This window comes from Lutjanus erythropterus, chromosome 5 (assembly GCF_056507025.1).
Source record: "Lutjanus erythropterus isolate fLutEry1 chromosome 5, fLutEry1.hap2, whole genome shotgun sequence".
Lineage (NCBI taxonomy): Eukaryota > Metazoa > Chordata > Actinopteri > Lutjaniformes > Lutjanidae > Lutjanus > Lutjanus erythropterus.
Window position 1 is genome coordinate 31401801 of NC_139321.1, and position 20151 is coordinate 31421951.

Genomic DNA, 20151 nt, shown 5'->3' on the forward strand with positions numbered 1-20151 from the left:
GCAGGCCCTGCCTCGCCTCGCCTGTCACTCCTCTTGCTGCTGGCTGGCCCTGTGTGCTGTAACAGAGAATAGGAGCCAGTGTGGGGACCGGGGGGACTGGAGCTCATCAGAGGGGTTGACTCAGTCCTGCCTACTCCCTCAGCGCTGTGGGTCTGGCACTCTGCACAGGTGGAAAACGGAAGAGGGTGAGTGGGTAATCACGAGGGTGTTGGCCCCCGTTCTGCCCACACAAAAAAAAAGCACAACCCACAACTATGGCCCTCTTACCAGCTTGTCGTGTGTGGTTTTTTCAGACTGTCATCACAGAGTTTCAGCAATGAGAAACACAGACGGCGAGAAAGAGGAGAGAGAAGTACAAAAAAGCAAGACTTGTGCCCACTGAATTTAAATACAACCCCAATTCCAAAAAACAGACTGGACTCTGTATAAAACTCAAATATAAATGGATTGCAATGATTTTCAAATCATTCTGGACCTCTGTTCAGTTGAAAACAGTACAAAGATACAATATTTAATGTTCAAACTGATGAACTTTACTGATTCATTCTGACTTTGATGCCTGCAACGCCTTCTAAAAATCCTGGGACAACAAAAGACTGAGAAAGTTCATCATTTTGTGAAACACTGCATGGGCCAACAGTTTAACGACAGCATTTCTCAACACACAATTTCAAGGAACTGAGGGATTTCATCATCAATGTAATATCATTAAAAGATTCCAGGAATCCAGAGAAATCTCTGCACATAAGGAGCAAGGCTGAAAATCAACAGTGAATGCCTGTGTTCTTTGATCCCTCAGGTGGGCTGCATTAAAAACTGACATGTTTTTATAAATTATATTACTAAATGTGCTTGGGAACACTTTGAAAAACTGTTGTCAGTAAACACAGTTTGTTGCTGCATTTACAAATGCAGGTTAAGGTTCTACTGTGCAAAGTGAACATCCAGACTGACTTCTCTGGGCCTGAGCTCATCTGAAATGGACTGACGCAAAGTAGAAAACTGTGCTGTGGTCTGACGAGAACCACATTTCAAATTGTTTTGGAAATCATAGACATCAAGTCCTCTGGGCTAAAAAGGAAAAGGACCACCCAGATTGTTACCAGCGCTAACTTCAAAAGCCAGCATCTCTGATGGTATGGGGTTATGTTAGTGCCCATGGCATCATGGGTAACAGTCACATCTATGAAGACCCCATTAATGCTTTAAGGTACATGCGGGTTTTGGAGCGACATATGCTGCCATCCAGACAACATCCCTGCTTATTTAAGCAAGATAACACAAAGACACATTCTGCATCTGTTACAACAGTGTGGCTTCATAGTAAAAGAGCTCAGGTACTGAACTGACCTGCCTGCAGTCCAGACCTGAAAATGTGTGGTGCATTATGAAGCACAAAGTGCAACAACAGAGACCCTGGACTGTTGAGCACCTGAAGTTGTATATCAAGCAAGAATGAGAAAGAATTTCTCTTTCAAAACTTAAACAAGTAGTGTCCTCAGTTCCTAAATGCTGAGTGTTGTTAACAGAGACGGCAGTGTAACACAGTGGTAAACATACAGCTTTTTTAGAACGTGTTGCAGGAATCAAAGTCCCCACATCAAAGTATATATTTACAAAAACAATTAGGTTTATCTTTTTGAACATTAAATATCTCGTCTTTGTGTTGTACTCATTTGAACATAGGTCAAAAACAATTAGCAAATTATTGCATTTTGTTTTTATTTACATTTCACACAGCGTTCCAACCTTTTTGGAATTGGAAGTGTAAATACAGGCTGAAAGCTCAGAGAAGAGGAGAAGACCTTCAAAGCGAAGAAGTGTTTTGGTTTCTCAGTGTACCAAAACTTATTCTGAGACTACAAGGTAGGGAGCAAATTAATGTGTCACAGCGGTCAACTAAATATGAACAAATACATTGCACAGTTTGTCTGTTTACTCCTGCATCTTCACTGGTTTGTGTACCCAAATGGAGAGTGAGCAAACACCACAACCAACCAACACACACAAAATGATTCACATGGAGCTGCTGAGGAAACAGGCAGACAAATTCATTTTGACGCAAACCACCCTTGACTGTTGCCAATCTGTCAAAAGCCTCACCCCTCTCAGGCATTATCCGCACAGTGATATTCTTTCCTTCCGTCTTTAGAGGGACGTCAGTGTTGTGAGCGTCTGAGCTGGAAACGGGGCTGCAGTTGTTTTCTTTGCAAAAACACCTGTCTAAACAGCAGCAAAGCCAAGGGCAAGTCTCGCCTGTCAGCATTGGTGACAGCTCTTGACAAAAATTCAGCAGAGACAATTCCTAAGACGTCCACTCAAGCGAGACAATGCACGTGTGCTGGAATGACGCAGCTGGGCTGCCTCGCTCTCCATTCAGTTTCAGTGTTGTTTGTAGCAGCTCTGCAACAGACACAGTGACATTTAACAACACCTAGAAGAAGATAAAATACAAGATATTCCCGTAAAGATGCAGTCTTTGTTCCGCTTGTCTCTGTGGTTTCAAATGCACTTAATCCTCCTAAATACTCTGGTGGTTTCAGTGACTCAGCAAAAACAAAAAGGCTAAACCTAAAACCAGAACCCTCTTACAGTTGTGTGACAGCAACAAAAGGCTGGACTATTTAAGTGATTAATTAATACAGCTTACAACCATTTATAAAGCCGTTTGTATCATCTGTCCAGAGTGGATTTAGGGGCTGTTTCAGTGAAGATTTACTGAACAAAGACCAGGTGGCTCATTAGCTACCAGAGACTTAGGTTCGTCTGTATAGAGGGGGATCTCTGGGGTGGTCAAGTTTCAGGCCTTATGCTTAAATTTCAACACATGGATCCTTAATCTATAATACCCTCATCAGCTATAGTCCAGTTCCCATCATCTGCCGCTCATATGAGCACCTCCGGGGCCTGTTCCAATTGGTTTGTGTTCACAGCACGGAGTGAATTATTGCAATGAAACCAAGGCCCAAACGTGGTAACAAGCTAACAAAGGCTGAGCAATGAGAAGACCTGAACACATTCATAGAGCTCGTCTGTTGGTAAAACTATACCACTCAACCTAACAGCTAGTTCAGGGTTTCTGCAGTGTTCAAACTAAATTTTAATACCACATAGAACGTAGGTTAATAATTTGTAAGACTTTCTGTGAAGACCACACCTATAATTCATTTCAGTGGCATCCCTAGTGTATTATAATGCATTCATAAAGCTGTATGACTACACTCATAAACACAAATAATGCTTCCTGGTGCACTATGCCAACAGTCATAAAACATTCAAGTGTTTCTTGACCAGTTATAAACTAGAACTTGACTAATGGGTCTTATAATACATTATATATATTGACTATCTTTACTCACCTATAAACACCTCAACAATCAATTGTAGTAAGGACTCATGGTATGCTATAATAGTCTGTGTAGCATAATAAGTTATGATTGTATGTGTTAATTAAAATGAAGGACATATTGATGCATCTATAATATTGCATAATGCATCATGATGTTTCATAGTTGGTGGTAAGTAAAGTGTATGAGTCCAGTGTGTAACATTTACAGGGCTTTAATGGCAAAATATGGCAGGAATATAATATAATATTCATAAGTATGTTTACATTAGTGTTTGATCACCAGGAAAATAAAGCTGTCATGTTGCACCACCATGTTTCTACAGTAGCCCAGAGCGGACAAACAAAACTGACCTTTCACGTTTTGCATGAATTTTGCAGCCACTGTAGGTTCTCCTACATACTAGGAGGGGGAGAGTGACACAAGGTGTTTGCAGTCTATAAGCTCTGCCAGATGCCATTGGGTCCTACACACTTCAAAAGAATCTATGCTGTATCATAAATGATTATTATGTAAGATGCCAAAATGTACAGAATTACAAGTAAAACTTGTCTGTTTTATGGATGGATAAGAATAAATTTAGGAATAAGTAAAGTTAAGGTTACAAAAAATATTTGGGTAGGAGTGCTTGCTGACCCACAATGAGTTTTCTTTAGATAGGGACACATACACACAAAAAACCCTTTATTTTAAAACTATTAAAATGCCTTTATTGTCATGGTATGATCATAGTAGAACTTAAAGCAAAAAAAACTGATGTGTTTCAGCATCAAGTCTTCATCAGGGAGTCAAAAGAAAGTGCCTTGGAGTGATTTTAGTGTACATGACTATATGTATGTATACATATGTAAACCTTATATGATATTAAAGTAGGAAAAATACAAAATACATTTTGTCAAGCTTTGTTTTCACTATGCAGTGAGGTACTGAGTGTCTTATGGATGTTTTTTTAATTGTTAAAAATTCTAAAGGTAAAATTACAAATTTATATCTCATTATAAATCACATCTATCGTGTTTTATGACTGTTGACATAGTAGATTCCAAAAGCATTATGTGTCTTATTGAACATAGTCATAAAGCATTAAGGATGCATTATAATTCACTATAAATGTAGATGATATAGATGTGCTCTATACAGAAAGTGTCTGCTGATAATGCATGTTTCACATTAAAACTGGCCAAAGTGTGATAGAAAACCTGAAAGAACAATACGACCTAGATTTATTATCCTATCATGTTTTTCAGTACTTCCCAACGGTATAAGACAACACTTCCCTGATGATATAATTAATCAAATTATTGTAACCTGGTACCGTATAAGTAGCAGACAATGGATGGACGGGTTAATCAAATAATGATGAATTTATTAAGGTTAGATTGTGTTGAATGAAACTCCAAAACACAAAAAGGACTGAACAGCCTCCTGCAGCACAAAAATCTCACTTTCAGTTTGTGGGTATGTAATGTTCCCTGACAGCCCACAATCTGATAAAAAAAAAAAAAAAAACATTTTATAAAACTTATGGTTACTTAAGTTTAGTTTAAGGAAACTAATTTCATTGCTTTTCAAGACTTTTCAAGATGTTCTTATTCTGTAATTTACAGAAATCAACTAAATTAATTACCCCAAAAAGAATATAATACATTCATTATACATTCACAGATAGACGGCACAAATAATATTTTTTTTCATGTTGCATTTTTATTTATAAACACAAAACTCTGTTGCTGTATAATGTCAACTAAACATTCACTTTAAACTGTACATTTTTAAGCATACATTTTGTTTACCTGGTCAGAATTTACAGGATGTGTTCTGATCGTTTCTAATCAATGAACAGAGCTTTGAAATGGAGCAAAGGTTGCTTTTTTTGTACAAACACATAGTTTACACATATGGCGGATATTTTGGTAGGTGGATAAAACATTAAACGCATGATAATGTAGAAACTACTCTGACAAAACTGGTTAAACGTACAATAACTGAGCTGTCTCTAACAACACACATACTGTCAAACAGGCTATTAAAATGTGGTCGAAGTGAATATCCTATGAAGCATTTCATGCTTCATAGCCATTCTTACATGCAAACTTCTGTTCTATAACGGACAGTTGAATAAGGCTATGTAGAGACCTCTACTAAAATGTTGTACATCATTCATCTCAGTTTAGGCTCAGCTTGACACCCAGGTGCTTCCTTCCTGAGTCGTATTCATCTATCAACACTTTATCAACACAGCATCTGAAGTGTCCTCTAACAGGACAGACCTGGGAATGTGTCACGTAGTGTGAAAATGTAAAGTTAAATTATCAAAATGCAAATGTAGACTGACTCTACAATAAACATCTGGAGATACTCAGTAAGAGATGTAAAATATTTGAATATACTCTGAGGAATAAAGAATATAAAATGTTGATTTAAGACTGTAAAATTGAAATATTTCTATGTAAAATAACAGAACACAGTTCACATCACAGCACTGCTAGTGCAAGCCCCTAATTGGCAAATTGAAAACAGAGACTCATTCAGTCCACTACAGCAACGTCTATTTCCCTCCTGTTTAAGTGGGGAGCACCACAGACATGAAAGAATATCACAAAGAAATGTATGAGAGAGCATTTTGGTTTCACCTCCGTTTATGTCCCATTAATTCTTACACTGAATCCACTTAGCAGTCACAGGGACAGATTTGACAGGTGCTGATGGTGTTTCCTTTAGGAATATACTGCAGCTTATCTAATCATTGAAACAAACGTTCCTAGTAGCAATGGCAGAGGAAAATATACTTATATATAAAAATATTTTTAATTACCATGGTGATTACAGTAGTTGTCTTTCTCCTTTAAACAACCAGCTTCATACTAACACATACATCAAGTAATCCGTCTTTTTATATTTATTTAAGATGAATCATAGAAATAAAATGATAGCTGCATGTAAACTTGAAAAAACGGAGGTCCCGTTTCCTTTTTGGGGAACCACCCAAGAAATGGTTCCTGCTAAATATCCAAACTACAGGCCAAGGCCTCGAAACCACACACAGTCTGTTCTTCATCTCACCCATACAACTGACACACAGGAATACAGAGAACACACTCTGAACATATTTCATCCAGTCACCCCAAAAATCCTGAAAGAGGAATACTGACTAAAGACAATTTTACAACTTTAAGTGTAACTTTATGTGTGTGTGTGTCTGTGTGCATGTGTGTGTGTGTGTTTCTATGTGTGTGTTGGAGAGGGGTCACTGCACCACACACATGGAGCTGCGAGGGGGGTTGACTGTCCTGGCCACGGTGTCCTGACTGTAGTTCACAATGTCTGCCTTTACCACGCGCTGAGGAGATGGAGAAAGATAAACACAAACAGAATTAAAAGCTGCCATAACAAAACAAACAAAGAGTCAAATCATGACAGTTTTTAAACTTAATTGCTTAATTTTAAAAAAGATCTATTAACAGCTCTACCCACATTTCACAGCTTTATGAAGAGATCTATAGAGTGGGAAATCAGCCTGTTCTCATTCCCAAATCGTTAAATAGTGAGGTTTTGTCGTGCCCCGCAGCGACTTATACAGACGCACAAGGTACCCTTTAGTGGCTGTATGAGAGGCATGAGGTGTTCAGGCACCTACAAAATAAACCCATCTGCATCAGACGACATAGTATAAACAGCGACAAAGTCCGAATATGGAAAGGGTGGGGTGGATGGATGGTTCAAACAAAAGCAGGACTTTTACCCAAGATAGAAGGTTTCATCTCCTGTGTGAAACCAAAACATTATTCAAAATTTTAAGGTGCATATCATTGCATGTGTAATGTGACTTTCATCTTGCGACTTGCTTCAGCTATATGACATGACAAAACAACTTACTTGTTTTAACCCAAAGCATGATCTTTTCCTTAAATTAACCAATTACGTTTGGTGCCTTAAACTACCCAAACTGTGACCATTTCAAAATGTACACCACATGTTAAAAGGCTTCCTGGCAGCGTTGCATACGGCTTCATAAGGTGTAAGGGTACCTTGTGCATCTTTATGAGACGCTGAGGGGCATTTGAATAGCTATAACAGTAGTTCAGGAATAGACATCTTGTGAATTACGCTTATTCACTTTTTTGCCAGGAGTAAGATGAGAGGATCAATACCATTCTCATGTCTGTACAGTAAATATGATGGTACAGCCAACAGCATGTGTAGAACCATGCACAGACGATGTGCTAATTTTGTTTTGTAGCATTGTTTTTCCTTTTTCCAATTCTGATAATGGCCTGCCAGAACATTCTTTAAGTGGTCCAAACATCTGCAGCATCCAAAAAAAAGTTTTCATACTAGACACAAACAGAACCATGGTTCAATTTTCCTGGGCCATGGTTCAGCCATTTGGTCCGGACTGTGGTCAGAGGGAGGTGTTAGACCTCCTAATTTTGGTTTGGAACAAACTAATAAGGCCTTAAGTCCAGACCAGATGAGGTGTGAAACAGTTCTAAAGCTCACTAATTTATATGATATATCTCATTTATCTAATCTGTACAAAATTTGCAGTTTTACAGAGCTTATGTGGTGGGCTTGACTATTTCTTGGCAGCACTTCAGTGTTTCAAGCAGTGACCTGTTTTATCAAAAGATTATCAGGTAACTGGGAAGTCTGTATGCTAAGCTAACTGGTTGTACCTTCATGTCTAACAAACAGACATGAGAGTGACATCAATCTTATCATCTTAGTCAGGGTATTAAAGCAACTACACATCTCTCCCAAAATGCTGAACTATTCCTTTAACATTTCTTTGATTTAATTTATTTGAATGATTTAACACTCTGGTTAGAAAATTAGTGAACCCATGCCCCAAACAGGTCAGGAGGCAGCTGGAGGTCAAATTGTTACCATCATGGAGTTTTCTCACCACATCACTCTCAACCAACTCACACACACACACACATAGCTTAGATTCCTAAGACACTTAAGCAAAATACTGTCAAGCATATGATAAGACAACATGATTACAGAGGAGGTGTGACTGGGTTCTATGATGATGGGTTTGTCTAAGTTCTCTACCACAGGCACCTAATACATCTACTTTGACTGTGATATTTACTACAACTACAAAGCAACTGTTCCTGCTGTCTAGGATCTATGACAGGTCTACTGAAATGTATCTGTGTAACTGTGGAGACGTACTTCCAACTACTGAACAGAACATATTTTGCTTTGCTGGCTGTTCTCTTGTCTAATTGGGCCCTCATCCTGTGGGTAGTCCACCAGCTCAGCCTTCACAATCCTCTGAGATGGTTCAACACGTCAGAGCAGCAGAGAGATGGAGGTAAGCAAAAGAACAAGGACAACAGGCATATGAGAGAATGAAGAGTGAGGAGAAGGGAGAAGCCAAGTAGAGTGAGGACAATGAATAGGCAAGGAGAAGGAGAAGGTTACTGAGTGATAGAAATGAACAAGAAATATAAGAAACAGACAAAAAACATGAAATATGACATCAATGTGTACAGATAGAAAGCACAACCAAGCCAGCAATGTAAATTTGAAATGTCCATCTTTAAGTGCAGAATTACTAATGATATTTCTTAATCAAAAAACAAATAATAACCCAAAAATTTCAGGTTGAACTTGAAAAAAAAGACTTATTTGATAAATTGTGTAGTCCATGAAATGATGAAAATCTTGATGAACACCCATCTTGATTTTCCAGAGCTAAATGTAAAGGTTTAGTCAGTGCAAAACCAAAAGTTTATCACTATATCATAACCAAAGACAGTATATTAATATGTGGAGCTGGTGGGTGACATACTACAACTTCGGCATTGCTTTCTTTGACTCATCTGTTCAGCAGAAAATAATGGCAGCTTGCCTGGTTGAGATCATTCTTGTATTAGAACTAAACAGCACAGTAAAATATGCTTCTGAAAACATTTTAAGCGATAAATAGGCAATTCAGTAACAGCCTAGTTTTACAGTATGATCTGAGTTAAGGGAGACTCCATCGGAAACTGGAAACCCAATGGCAGCTGCCTGGTCGTGTCTAGAAGGGAACCCCAGTCCAACGAAAGATCTTGCGAGACTGATCAATGTAACCCAAACCACGATCTTTCCCTAACCGTTACCAGGTGTTTTTTGTCCAAAACCTACCCCACAGTTCTGTCACATTAACCTGACACACCAGATGGTTTATTACACAGAACCATCTGGGAAGCCATCCATAGAAACTGTTTGGAAAAGGGTGGATGATTTCAAAAACATACTTGGCAGGTGATTGGATGAACCATCTGCCACATCTAACAGTGGCTTACCTCAACCAATCAGATCAACTCACCAAAGTGAAGCCGAAGCCTGTCGGAAGAAGAGCAAACATTCTTTTCCATCGTCAAAAGCCTTCAGTGTTGTTCTTTGCCCTTCGTTCAATAAAGAAATACTCTCCTGTTCTGATACAACTGATATAACTGATGCTATCACAGTATCTACATTAACGTCTTAAGAAGCTGCCATTGTTTGTTCGAGACAAGTTGTTTCCATTGATGCATCTTGCTGTTGGCGCACCTACAGCCACACCCATAGCTGCCAGTAGTCCCGCTGAGGACACTTATTGGCTCACACAACCTCTAGTGTGGACACAAACAGATAGCTTTGAACCTGGCAAGGATTCTCGTGTGATCTTGCGAATCCAGCTGCCTCGTAAGGTAACTGTCACACTATAAAACATAAATAGTTTGTGCAACATGCTCAGTGAAGAAGCAACACATCTAGATTTGCAAATTTTGGGTTCCCTTGTAGACCTGACCTGGCCATCTGGTCGCAATCTCTCTTGTTTCACAGCTAAACAGTACACTAAGTTTCTAAAAACATTTTAAGCAATAAATAGGCAATGTAGTGACAGAATCGTACTGACAATGACTAGTCGATCACATGAGAGCCCCGCCCGAAATCATATGCTGCTGTATTATCTATTTTTACCTCTAAAAAGGACTATAATTTACAACAGGAACACCATGCTGTAACTGTTTAGTGAAGTTTATGACCTCAATCAAGTAAGAAGTAGGGTCATTTTCTTCCTTTTGCGGCCAGAAGACTCGCCCCCTGCTGGCCATAGGAAAGAATGCAGATTTAAGACACTTGAGCTTTGGCTGCACTTTAAACCCTGAAGCTTAGTCCACTTCTTCTACTGTGTATGATCACAAGAAGAAAAAAATGAGCAAAACCCACTTTTAACAAGCACAATCCAGAAAATGTTTGCAGTTTTTACTTGATATGTATTTTAAATGATTATTAAATTGTAATAAATTATTTATATAAATACATATTTTCTGTAGATCTACTAACCCATTAATCCACCATTCTCTCTGGCACAGCAAATTGTTTGTAGCTTTCCCGACAACTAGTCTCTATGTGCTATTTTGTGGAAATCTTTACACATCATAGACAATTTTGGAGCTATACTTTGTAAGTTTAGACTTATACTTAAAACTTTCTATTGGGGCAGCTGTTAAATTTAAAGAATACATAAGCTTAGACTATTACGGCAATTTAAGCTCAAACCTACATTTTGATTGTGGTGCAACAGGCTGCCAGACTCTTTGCCACATAACCACGGAAGCACAGACCACATGGCTGAAGAGCAGGCCCTGGTTGGCTGTCTGATTAACGAGCTGCCGAAGCCTGGTGTCTGAGTCAGTGAGTGATCCGCAGCCTCGCTATCTGATCCAACAGACAGAGGACCATGACGGAGAGGGCTGCCAGGCAGATATAATACTGTCAGGGGTTGTGACCCTCATGTTCTACTCTCTAAAGCTGACAGCTGATAATGAGGCTTCGCTGGCCCCACGGCTAGACCCAGAGCCATGACCTGCTCAAAGCCTCATGTCTATATCCATGACACAAATTCAGTGTCACTCCTTCACATCTCCAACATTAGACAATGATACTGTGTTTTTAAGAATTTGTTTGACTACATAGAATACATTTCTACAGACCAAACTGTAATGGAAAAATTAGACAATTTGTCACTGAACTGGAATGTAGTCTGCAACTATTTCAATAATCTCAAACAGTCCTAAGTTCCAGTTTTGTAAATGTCAGGATTTTGCTGCTCTTCTCTATTTTATATAATTTTAAACTGAATACTGTCCTGCTCAAACAAAACAAAACATTATAACTTGTCTCCTTGGGCTCTGGGAATTTGTGATTTGCAAACAGTGAGTTGAGGACATAGACTGTATATTAAAGAGGTTGAAATTTAATATATGATCTATGGTTGAAGCGAGTTGTTTCTGACAAGTTTCAGGCTGGCTGAAGGAACAATGCATGAGTGCAGGATGCATGCATCATCACTAATCCTACACTTATTTTATAACTGTCAATCATCTGTCAATGTAAACTTATGCCTGTTATCCTAAAAACAAAAGCCCACTGCTACAAAAATACAACCTCTGGATTTGGAGGTCAGTGACTGCATGTTTCACTGCCTGCCAGACTATATTAACATTTGGCTTAATTTAACCCTTACAAACATCTGTGCCTTCTACAAGATCATAAACAGACACTCATTCTGTGAACATTCTGCATTAATTTGACCTCTAATTAATGTGAGAAGCACAAGTTACAGAAATTTCAGAGGGGAACACTATGGCTGTAGTGTTGTTGTCAGAGAAGCAAGTATTTCAACTTAACATGTTTACTTAATCTCTGATGAGATACCATGGTCATTTTATGACCATATCATAAATAAAACTTCTCTGTTACTCACAACTCAATGGCATCATGTACAATACTTTACCCAAAAAGACTCAGGTAAGGTAATTTGTCCAATCAACATGTCCATCTAGTTGGCTACATCACTTTAATGGTAGTGTGGGTTCACTAGTTAATGAGGTCATGTGAAGTTTGGAAACACAAGTAAGAGGACAGTAAATTCCATGATCTCTACGGTTTCCCTGAAAAGTAGGTTGTGGAAGCCGTAAATCTTGATCTCAAAAAAAAAAAAAAATCACTCAACATTGTCAAGTTTTGTGTGCTTCTGTCACCTAGTCTTTGCCTTTGTCCATGAAGTGTGAATTTCAGCCACTGACCCTGCATGATTAGCCTGGATTAAAGCACTTTGCTTTATTGACAGAGCTATCGGGGGGGGAGAAGATGGACAGCTTCATTAGTTGATGGTCATTTTCAGTTAGTCAGCAGTAGTGTTGGTGATGGGAGAAGGGCTTGAGAATTTGGTCAGTCCTTCCCTTACATGCTCTCCCTTCTCTGGGGGTCCTGACCTCCCTGTAACCCGGCTCATCAACCACTACCCAGCCAGTGTGGCTCCAGCCGGTCATATCAGACCCAGGATTAATGCCTCTGGGGGAGGTGACCTTGTAAATCCTACAGCTGCCACCACTGGGCACCTTGGTCTGGCTGGCAAGCTGAGATGTTGTTATGGCCCCAAACAGTGGGAGATAAACCAAATAAATCAGCCAGCCAATCCTAACCTCCTCACCCCTACAACTGCCTACCTTTAACCTCTGACTTCACGCGCTAATGTGGTCAATGTGGCTCTATTTACAGATGGGCAATGTCAGTGGCAGGTAGCCCATCACAGGAGGCAGACGTAACAAACTCATGTTTAGACAACAAAAGGTCCTTTACAGTGTATGGTGACCTCTACTAACCTACCACACTCACTCTGACCTCCCTTATGTTCAAGCATAACATTAAATGCAACACTAGAAGAGAGGAACCAGGAAATATCACCAGCTACTTACACTTTTTTTTAGCAATCAATTATAATTTTAAGTAATCTCTCAACAGTTGAGTGCAGAGTTTAAGGTGTAAACTGTCTATTCTAGTTAGGAGCAAATACACCGTTTTAAAATGTGGCTTAAAGGGATAGTTTGGATTTTCTGAAATGGGGTTGTATGAGGTACTTGTCGAAAGTCAGTGTGTTACCTACAGTGGAGGCCAGTGGACACGCCCCCAGTTTGGAGAAGCAGCAGGATAACCAGCACAGAAGCTATGCAATGTATTGCTGAGGACAGGAGCAGCAGCAAAATGAATTTTAGCCACTTAAACAGGTCCACCTAAAAAAATCATTATCAATTTAAGTGTGTGTTATATTTAAAAATATTTTCACCACTTTACTTTGCCACCAGACAGTCTATTCAGATAGGAAGCCACCTTGGCAAGCCAAACATCATTCTCACTCGCTCAACCAAATTCCATTGGCAAAATTAGTCATTTTACATTTCAGCACATATAACTTGCTGGTCTACAGCTGTCTCGATCTTTTAGTGTGGTTATTGTATGATGGTGTATTGAAAGGTTAGTTCAGATTCACCAAAGTTGCAAAGTACATTGCATAGCTTACGTGCTACGATACTCCTCTCTGCCATCTACCAGCAGTATAGTGATTATTGACAATTACCTCCTACAACCCCACCTCAAATAATACTAACTATCCCTTTCAGGAGCAACTTCATAGAAATTTTAATGAAATTTGAGAGAAAGACCTTCATGCTGTTATGGCTCACCTGGGACTGCTCTATTTCTGCTTTGTTTAGCTTTACACCAAGAATCTCAGCAGCCACTCTCTGGAAACAAAGGTACACCTGGAAAAAGAAAACAGGACAAGGTGAGGCTAACCAAAGTCACTCTGCACTCCACATTTTTTATGACTTACTGAATTAGCTGGTACTAACCGAGTCCCCTGTCTTGGCCGATACAAACTGGCTGATGAGGCCGTTCTCTTGGCAGAAACGCTGGTGTTTGTCAGCCTTAACTGTCCTCATGTGCTCCAGGTCAACTGTGGACGAAACACAGAATGACATTTGAGAAAACTTAGAAGAGATAGATAGATAGATTTATATGGTGGCTATGCAGCACTCGTGCGGGGTTGATGGTCAGGTATCTGAACATAAACAGAAAAGATAACTGTTTATACTTGAGCTAAGATGGAGGGGGATCTGCCTAGTGTACAAGAATAATGCCCTTGAAAACAAAGCATAATTCAGTTGTTATGTTGCTTTCAAACCCAGCTGCAGAATCTAGTAAATGTTGTATTTTATAATTTATGGAGGCAGTCTTTCAGGGGTTTTGTGAGTGGAAATGATCAATTCAGTAGCCTCGAGCTTCCATTCCCAGCTGGTATTAAAGCTTGATGTGACACATTCCTCAGTGTAAGCCTAGTACAGTTGAACCCTGAAGCCATGAACCTCTATTTGACCCGAAAAAGACACACCAGCCCAGCTGTGGAGAGATGCTTAAGAAACAATGCGTGGATGACCGAAGTCTTGAGGCTACACTCATAGTGAGAGTATAAGATGGAGAAAACAGTTTGACTTATGAGTGCGTGCCGGCCTTTAAGGTGGGCACATAGGCCCAAGAACTGGGACTGTCACCATCACGCTGATTTACTGTGAGCACACAATGACAGCACCTTCCTTTTTAGCTATTGTGATGTGCATTCGACTCCTGTGCAGTGATACCAGGCGCTTTGCTTCTCTCCTTCCTCACTATGGGGTCATGCTGGGGTCGATGAGGAAGGTCACCCGGGGGTCTTGCTGCTGAAAGCAATAGCTTCGCTCTTTATTTCTGGCTTTGTGCAGAAAGACGGCCACGCCCGGTATCTGGTGCATACATGTCTATGGTAGCTGGAGGAGGTCAGGCTACTGTACGGTGTTGCATTTCTCTCGTCCCCCCGAGTTTTACTCTTTGTGTGAGGTTTCATTGAAGTTGTCAAGGATTTACCCTGTTCTCATGCCCTTTAGTGTGTGTGTGTGTGTGTGTGTGAGGGAGGGAGGAGGATAAAGCCAGCAGCACGGAAAGAGAGAGACAGATACATAGCAAGGAAGAAATGTAAACACTGTACTAATCCAGTATTATTAATATCTCAGTAAGTCATATGACCCAAAAAATGTTAAAGTCCCCCCAAAAAATACATTTGGAAGGAATCATTTTAGACTAAAACGAATATTACCATCATCATAAGTGACATATAAACACAAACCTTTCTGGGCAAGGGCAGACACTTTTACAACTACTCAATGTCCAGGGCAGACTGTCATGTCTGTGCCTGTGCATAAACATAGCTGTCTCATAGGCGTCAGCAGGTTATTAATTCCAATCATTAACAGCGGAGGTACCCAGCATGCTACTAGAAGTAAACACTGCTAATCCTTTGGATCCTGCACACTTGGGAAAGGTTATCAATCATGTGTCACAGTCAGATTAGCCAACGTTAACATAGTGGCTCAGGAGCTGAAGGAGGCACGTTACTGTAAGTAAAAAAGGTGTACAAGTAAGTGATGTTTCTGAATTTTGCCTGTGGGTATGTGCATCAAGGGGAGGGGAATATTAGGGCCAGGCCAGAGGAAAATTTTAGAAAATAGCCATAAAACTAGAAAAAGCAAAATTTCTGAAGAAGATACAGGTGCACTTGCTTGTACTGAAAATTGCAGGTACAAACCCTGCAAACAGTAGTTACCTTCAGGGCTGGATACTGAACTTCAATACTTAATATGATAGTGACTGAATTGTTTAAATACTATTGAATATCAAAAAATGGCTTGTCATTAGATACCAATTTTTTTGACAGTTTCTTATATTTTCTAATTTAGTTCAATACTGTACATGTACTCCATCAGTTTCTTAAGTTCGTAAGTAAAGCACTCAGGTCTTTAAAAAGCTTCCTGTTTTAAGTGTCAATTTTACTGTAATATGAAATGCAATTTTCTTTTTGTTAAAACTGATTTTATAAAATTGGTATCGGGTTATGCAGGGAGAGTAGACGAACTAACAGTTGAAGAGCAGTTGAATTTTTGTTTGTTTGGTAAACTTTATGATCGAAAGCCTCAAAACATTTTCTAAATGTACCTTGTACTTTGTCAACATATATTCTTATGGATAACTATGCATAAAAAGACAATCCTCAAATTTGTGCCTGCTTTGGTACAGTTCATGATTTGTTATCTCCTTTAAGTGACAAAACCATACTGTAGTGAACCCACATTTTCACACAAAAGAATTTTGCAGCATGTGGCATCTGTCTGTGTACACTGAATACAAGACTAATCCCACAGTTTTAGTGTTTTGCTCCATTTTTCTCCCTAATGTACCCATTTCTACTTATCAGGTCAAAACAATCTTCCTCCGATGATCTGGTTTCCCTCTGTTTCTGTCAAACTGTACATCAGCTTAACAACCCCTAGGAAGTGACTGCAAACACGAAATAAACTGTTTAGGCCTCCGAGTGCATAGAGATAGTGGAGGGGATCATCACTCGTCAAGAGCGATGGCCCTCCCTCGCTCTGGTCACCATCAGTGTTTATTTAAAAGCTCTGCCTGTCATTGCGGTGAATTACAAGACAACATTCAGAGATTAATATCTGGCGGACAAATTAGGCTTTTACCGTAAATAACCGGTTTGTTATTGCACCGACCTATTACACAAATGGGAACACAACCAAATGAGAAGAAAATATGGATGTTCTTCTCCACAAGTTAGTGTCTGTGGGGATGTCAGCTTAGCTCCTTCATGGAAAGAATCCTCTCACTGGCAGACCTGATTATCCTGAAACCAGACAGACTTGGAGAGGCTTTTTATGTCACTAAAAAACTTTCAATTAGTTAGGAGGTTGGATTTTGGTAGGATGAATCTGCCTAGAGCATGCTTTTAAACCAATACTGTTGCTATATGTCACCTTCCCTGAAAAGAAGTTAGCGCACCAGCTGCCAGTGACTGAAATTAAATAACTGAAAAAAAGATTAAAAATAAGTTAATGAGAACCCCAGTTGTTGCTCAGGTCAATTATCTTATTCTGGTTTTGAGAACCTGGATATGCTAGCTGAAGTGCACCAACAGAAATCAGGATACTCTGGCATGTAAACACCTTATCCAGGTTTTGGAGTATTTTCTGTTTCTGTTGTGACTGTTTCTGAGGATGCTGAGGAATCAAGACACACCTGCACACATCTGATCAGAAACCTGGATACTGTTTAATCATGTTTCATGTAAATGTCAAACAAAATCAAAAAGAGGATAAGACTTAAGTAGTCTTTGTAACTTCTGAAGGAAGAAACAACACATTCTTCCTCCCAAAACTGGTAATACAATGCTGCAGGAATTACATTTTTGTTGGCCAACCTAGAAGTTAGCATCGCTTTGCTTCTCTTCACAAAAAGCCAATGGGATTTTTTTTTTTTTTTGAGTAGGGTGTTTATTGATGTATGAGGTGCAAAAATGATACTTCATTTTCATTGACTTATTCCACGACCCCTCTATATCCAGAAGAATCTGGTGGCTAATAGAAGCTGATCAGAAACCTGGATACTGTTAGAATCATGAATACAGGCATATGAATAACCAGGTGTTTCATGTTCCATGTAAATGCCATTACCCAAATAAGATCAAAACCAGGACAAGACTCAAAACCAGAGTGCTAGTGCATTTAAACAAACTCAATGTGGGCAAACTTAAGACAGATATTGCTTTGTAACTGACATTTCTTACTCAGTTTGCTGAATTTATTATTTTTTGTCTTGTAATTGTCACATAGAATCACTTAAAGTGAGGTAGAGTGACAGAATTGGTTCATAACTTTTGTTTAACAACCATCACTGTGACAAGTGAAAATTACTGAATAATGCTGTAGTGCAAATGTAGAAAAGTACAGTGGAAACCACTTCTTTTGATCATAGTTAGATTGATCAATCGCTTATATGGATAGAAAACCTTGGGCCAGAATTGTTCCTACACAAATGCTTTTTAAATAGTTTACTTGTAGTAATTAAGTAGTCCGCTGTTCATTTTGGGTCTTTTCATACATGATAACAGAATGGAAACAATTCAAAACTACACAAATCCTTTTTTTTTTTTTTAACTCCACTCTACTCTCTAACTCACACTTTGCCCACTCTAACTCATCTACTTTCAACTGGCAGGAAAAAGAAGGTTATTTTCTGACAATGAATGTAGTCTCCTCAAAGCTTATAATACAAGCCAACAAAATGCAGCAGCAAAACAACAGCCAATTATGTTTTATATACACTGATGTACTGTAATATACAGTTGCATTTGAAATAAACACAGAACAGTAATTTAATTTGTACAGCAATATGCAAAGCATTTGAAACAGCTGTACCATTTGCTATGTGTGTATATATATAGAGAGAAAGAGAGACAATAAATATAATAATCATCTGGTTATAGAAATCAATTTGACCCCAACAGACATGATCACTATTAGAGGTTTCCACAATAGCAGGCTGGTTTTATTGTTGAACATTTGTGTTAGTCTTCCTGTAAAAGTTACATGCTCGCTTTTAATGGAAAATTCCCACCAGAACTGAAAAGTTGCTGGCAATCTACCTTGAATTTCCAGACACAATCCTCTGTATTGTTATTCTCATTGACACAGTAACAGGCCAAATATGGACAGTGTGAGAATTCAAGGATGGATTTTTCCTTCAGAGTTCACCAACACATGTTGCCAAGGCAAAACAATAAGCTAACAGCTCTACGTTGGCTAACCAGGCTGAAACCCTACACTGCACTGTGTGATCCTCAGTGGGCTTTTTAAAATCATGCTGTGATAACAGAGACACCTACTTACTGTTCTACCGAGTCGGCTGCTGGGGACCAATTGGAACAGTTTACCCAGCGAGCAACAGCCAGAGAATAAGCTTGACATAACACAGCTAATTGCCGGCAGCCTCGTTTTAAACTAAACAACAGTTGGTGCAGTGGGGAGTGTGAGTACCAAGGGTGGAATGTGTGAACCGTGTGTGTGTCTATGTGCCTGTGTGTGGTAGTAATGGTGGGGCGTGTGTGTGTTGTCAGAGACTTGGGGCTCTGAGGGGTCATATCACATTAAGTGAAAGTTACAGGGTTGAGCCTAATCAACCCCAGGGGAGAACCTATCACTTCCAACATTACCTCACACTATGCCTTTAAGACCCTGTTAAGAGGGTTTGCCTCAGTTTTCCCTCAATGACCACCATGAGCCAATTCAGACTCTGTAGTGAGGGCAAGGATTATCAAACCAGGTCCAAGTCCAAATAAAATGACTTACAACTGTCTGAGCAAACTGTTCACTAAGTTTGAAAAACATCCCAGAACTTTTCTTTTCAGTCTCAAAGGATCCTGGTTCCTCAAATATTAGACTCTATTTATTAAAACGTAATGGAATCTGTTACCTAATTAAAACTGCTCACTCATAATTGTGCTTTTTTTTCCAGAGTTGGTTAGAAATTCTGTTAATGCATCAAGAGAGTCATTGGTATATTTTTATCTATAAAGGCATTCTGAGCAAACATCTGCCATATCTCTGCAAACGTACTTGAGTTCATCTTGCATTCATTATCTGAGATCACAAGACAGCCCCTCCTAGTCTGCAAAAGGAATTTAAATTGAGGAATTTGATCTCTTTGGCTGGTTTCAAGATTTTTGTAAATTCTGTGGTACAGTCAATGACTCCTTTATTAATTGTTTGTTATTAGCTCATTCTAGTCTTTTTATTAAGTATTGCTTTGTCTGCTGACTGATTTTGTAGTTTCTTGTTTCTGTCTTTGCCAGGTCTCCCTTGCAAAAGAACCTCAGTTGGACTTAAATGGACAGCTCACCCCAAAGTCAAAAATGCATAGTTTTCCTCTTGCCTGTAGTGCTTTTTATCCATCTACTATATGGATTGTTTTGGCCTGAGTTGCAGAGTTTTAGAGACATTGACTGTAGAGATTTATGCTTTCACTTGATTTCTTTCTTTTTACAGTAAATAAAAAGTAGCTACATGAAACTGCTCACAACAAGTTTTGTGGATCTTGCGTAACC

The 20151-nt window shown here is 39.2% G+C and overlaps 1 protein-coding gene across 2 annotated transcripts in view; it reads right to left on the reverse strand.

Moving 5' to 3' along the window:
* Nucleotides 1-6555: 6555 nt before the first annotated feature.
* Nucleotides 6556-20151, reverse strand: part of rab28 (RAB28, member RAS oncogene family) — a 42599-nt gene continuing 29003 nt past the window's right edge. Inside the window, exons 5-8 of one of the 2 annotated variants that reach the window (XM_084719618.1) lie at nt 14027-14130; nt 13859-13936; nt 8529-8630; nt 6556-6687 (exon numbers count right to left, since the gene is read on the reverse strand). In XM_084719618.1, coding sequence (XP_084575744.1) covers nt 8535-8630; nt 13859-13936; nt 14027-14130 — 278 coding nt within the window. In that variant the 3' untranslated portion in view covers nt 6556-6687; nt 8529-8534. The remainder of the gene's footprint in view (nt 6688-8528; nt 8631-13858; nt 13937-14026; nt 14131-20151) is intronic. The other variant, XM_084719619.1, reaches the window with a different exon arrangement.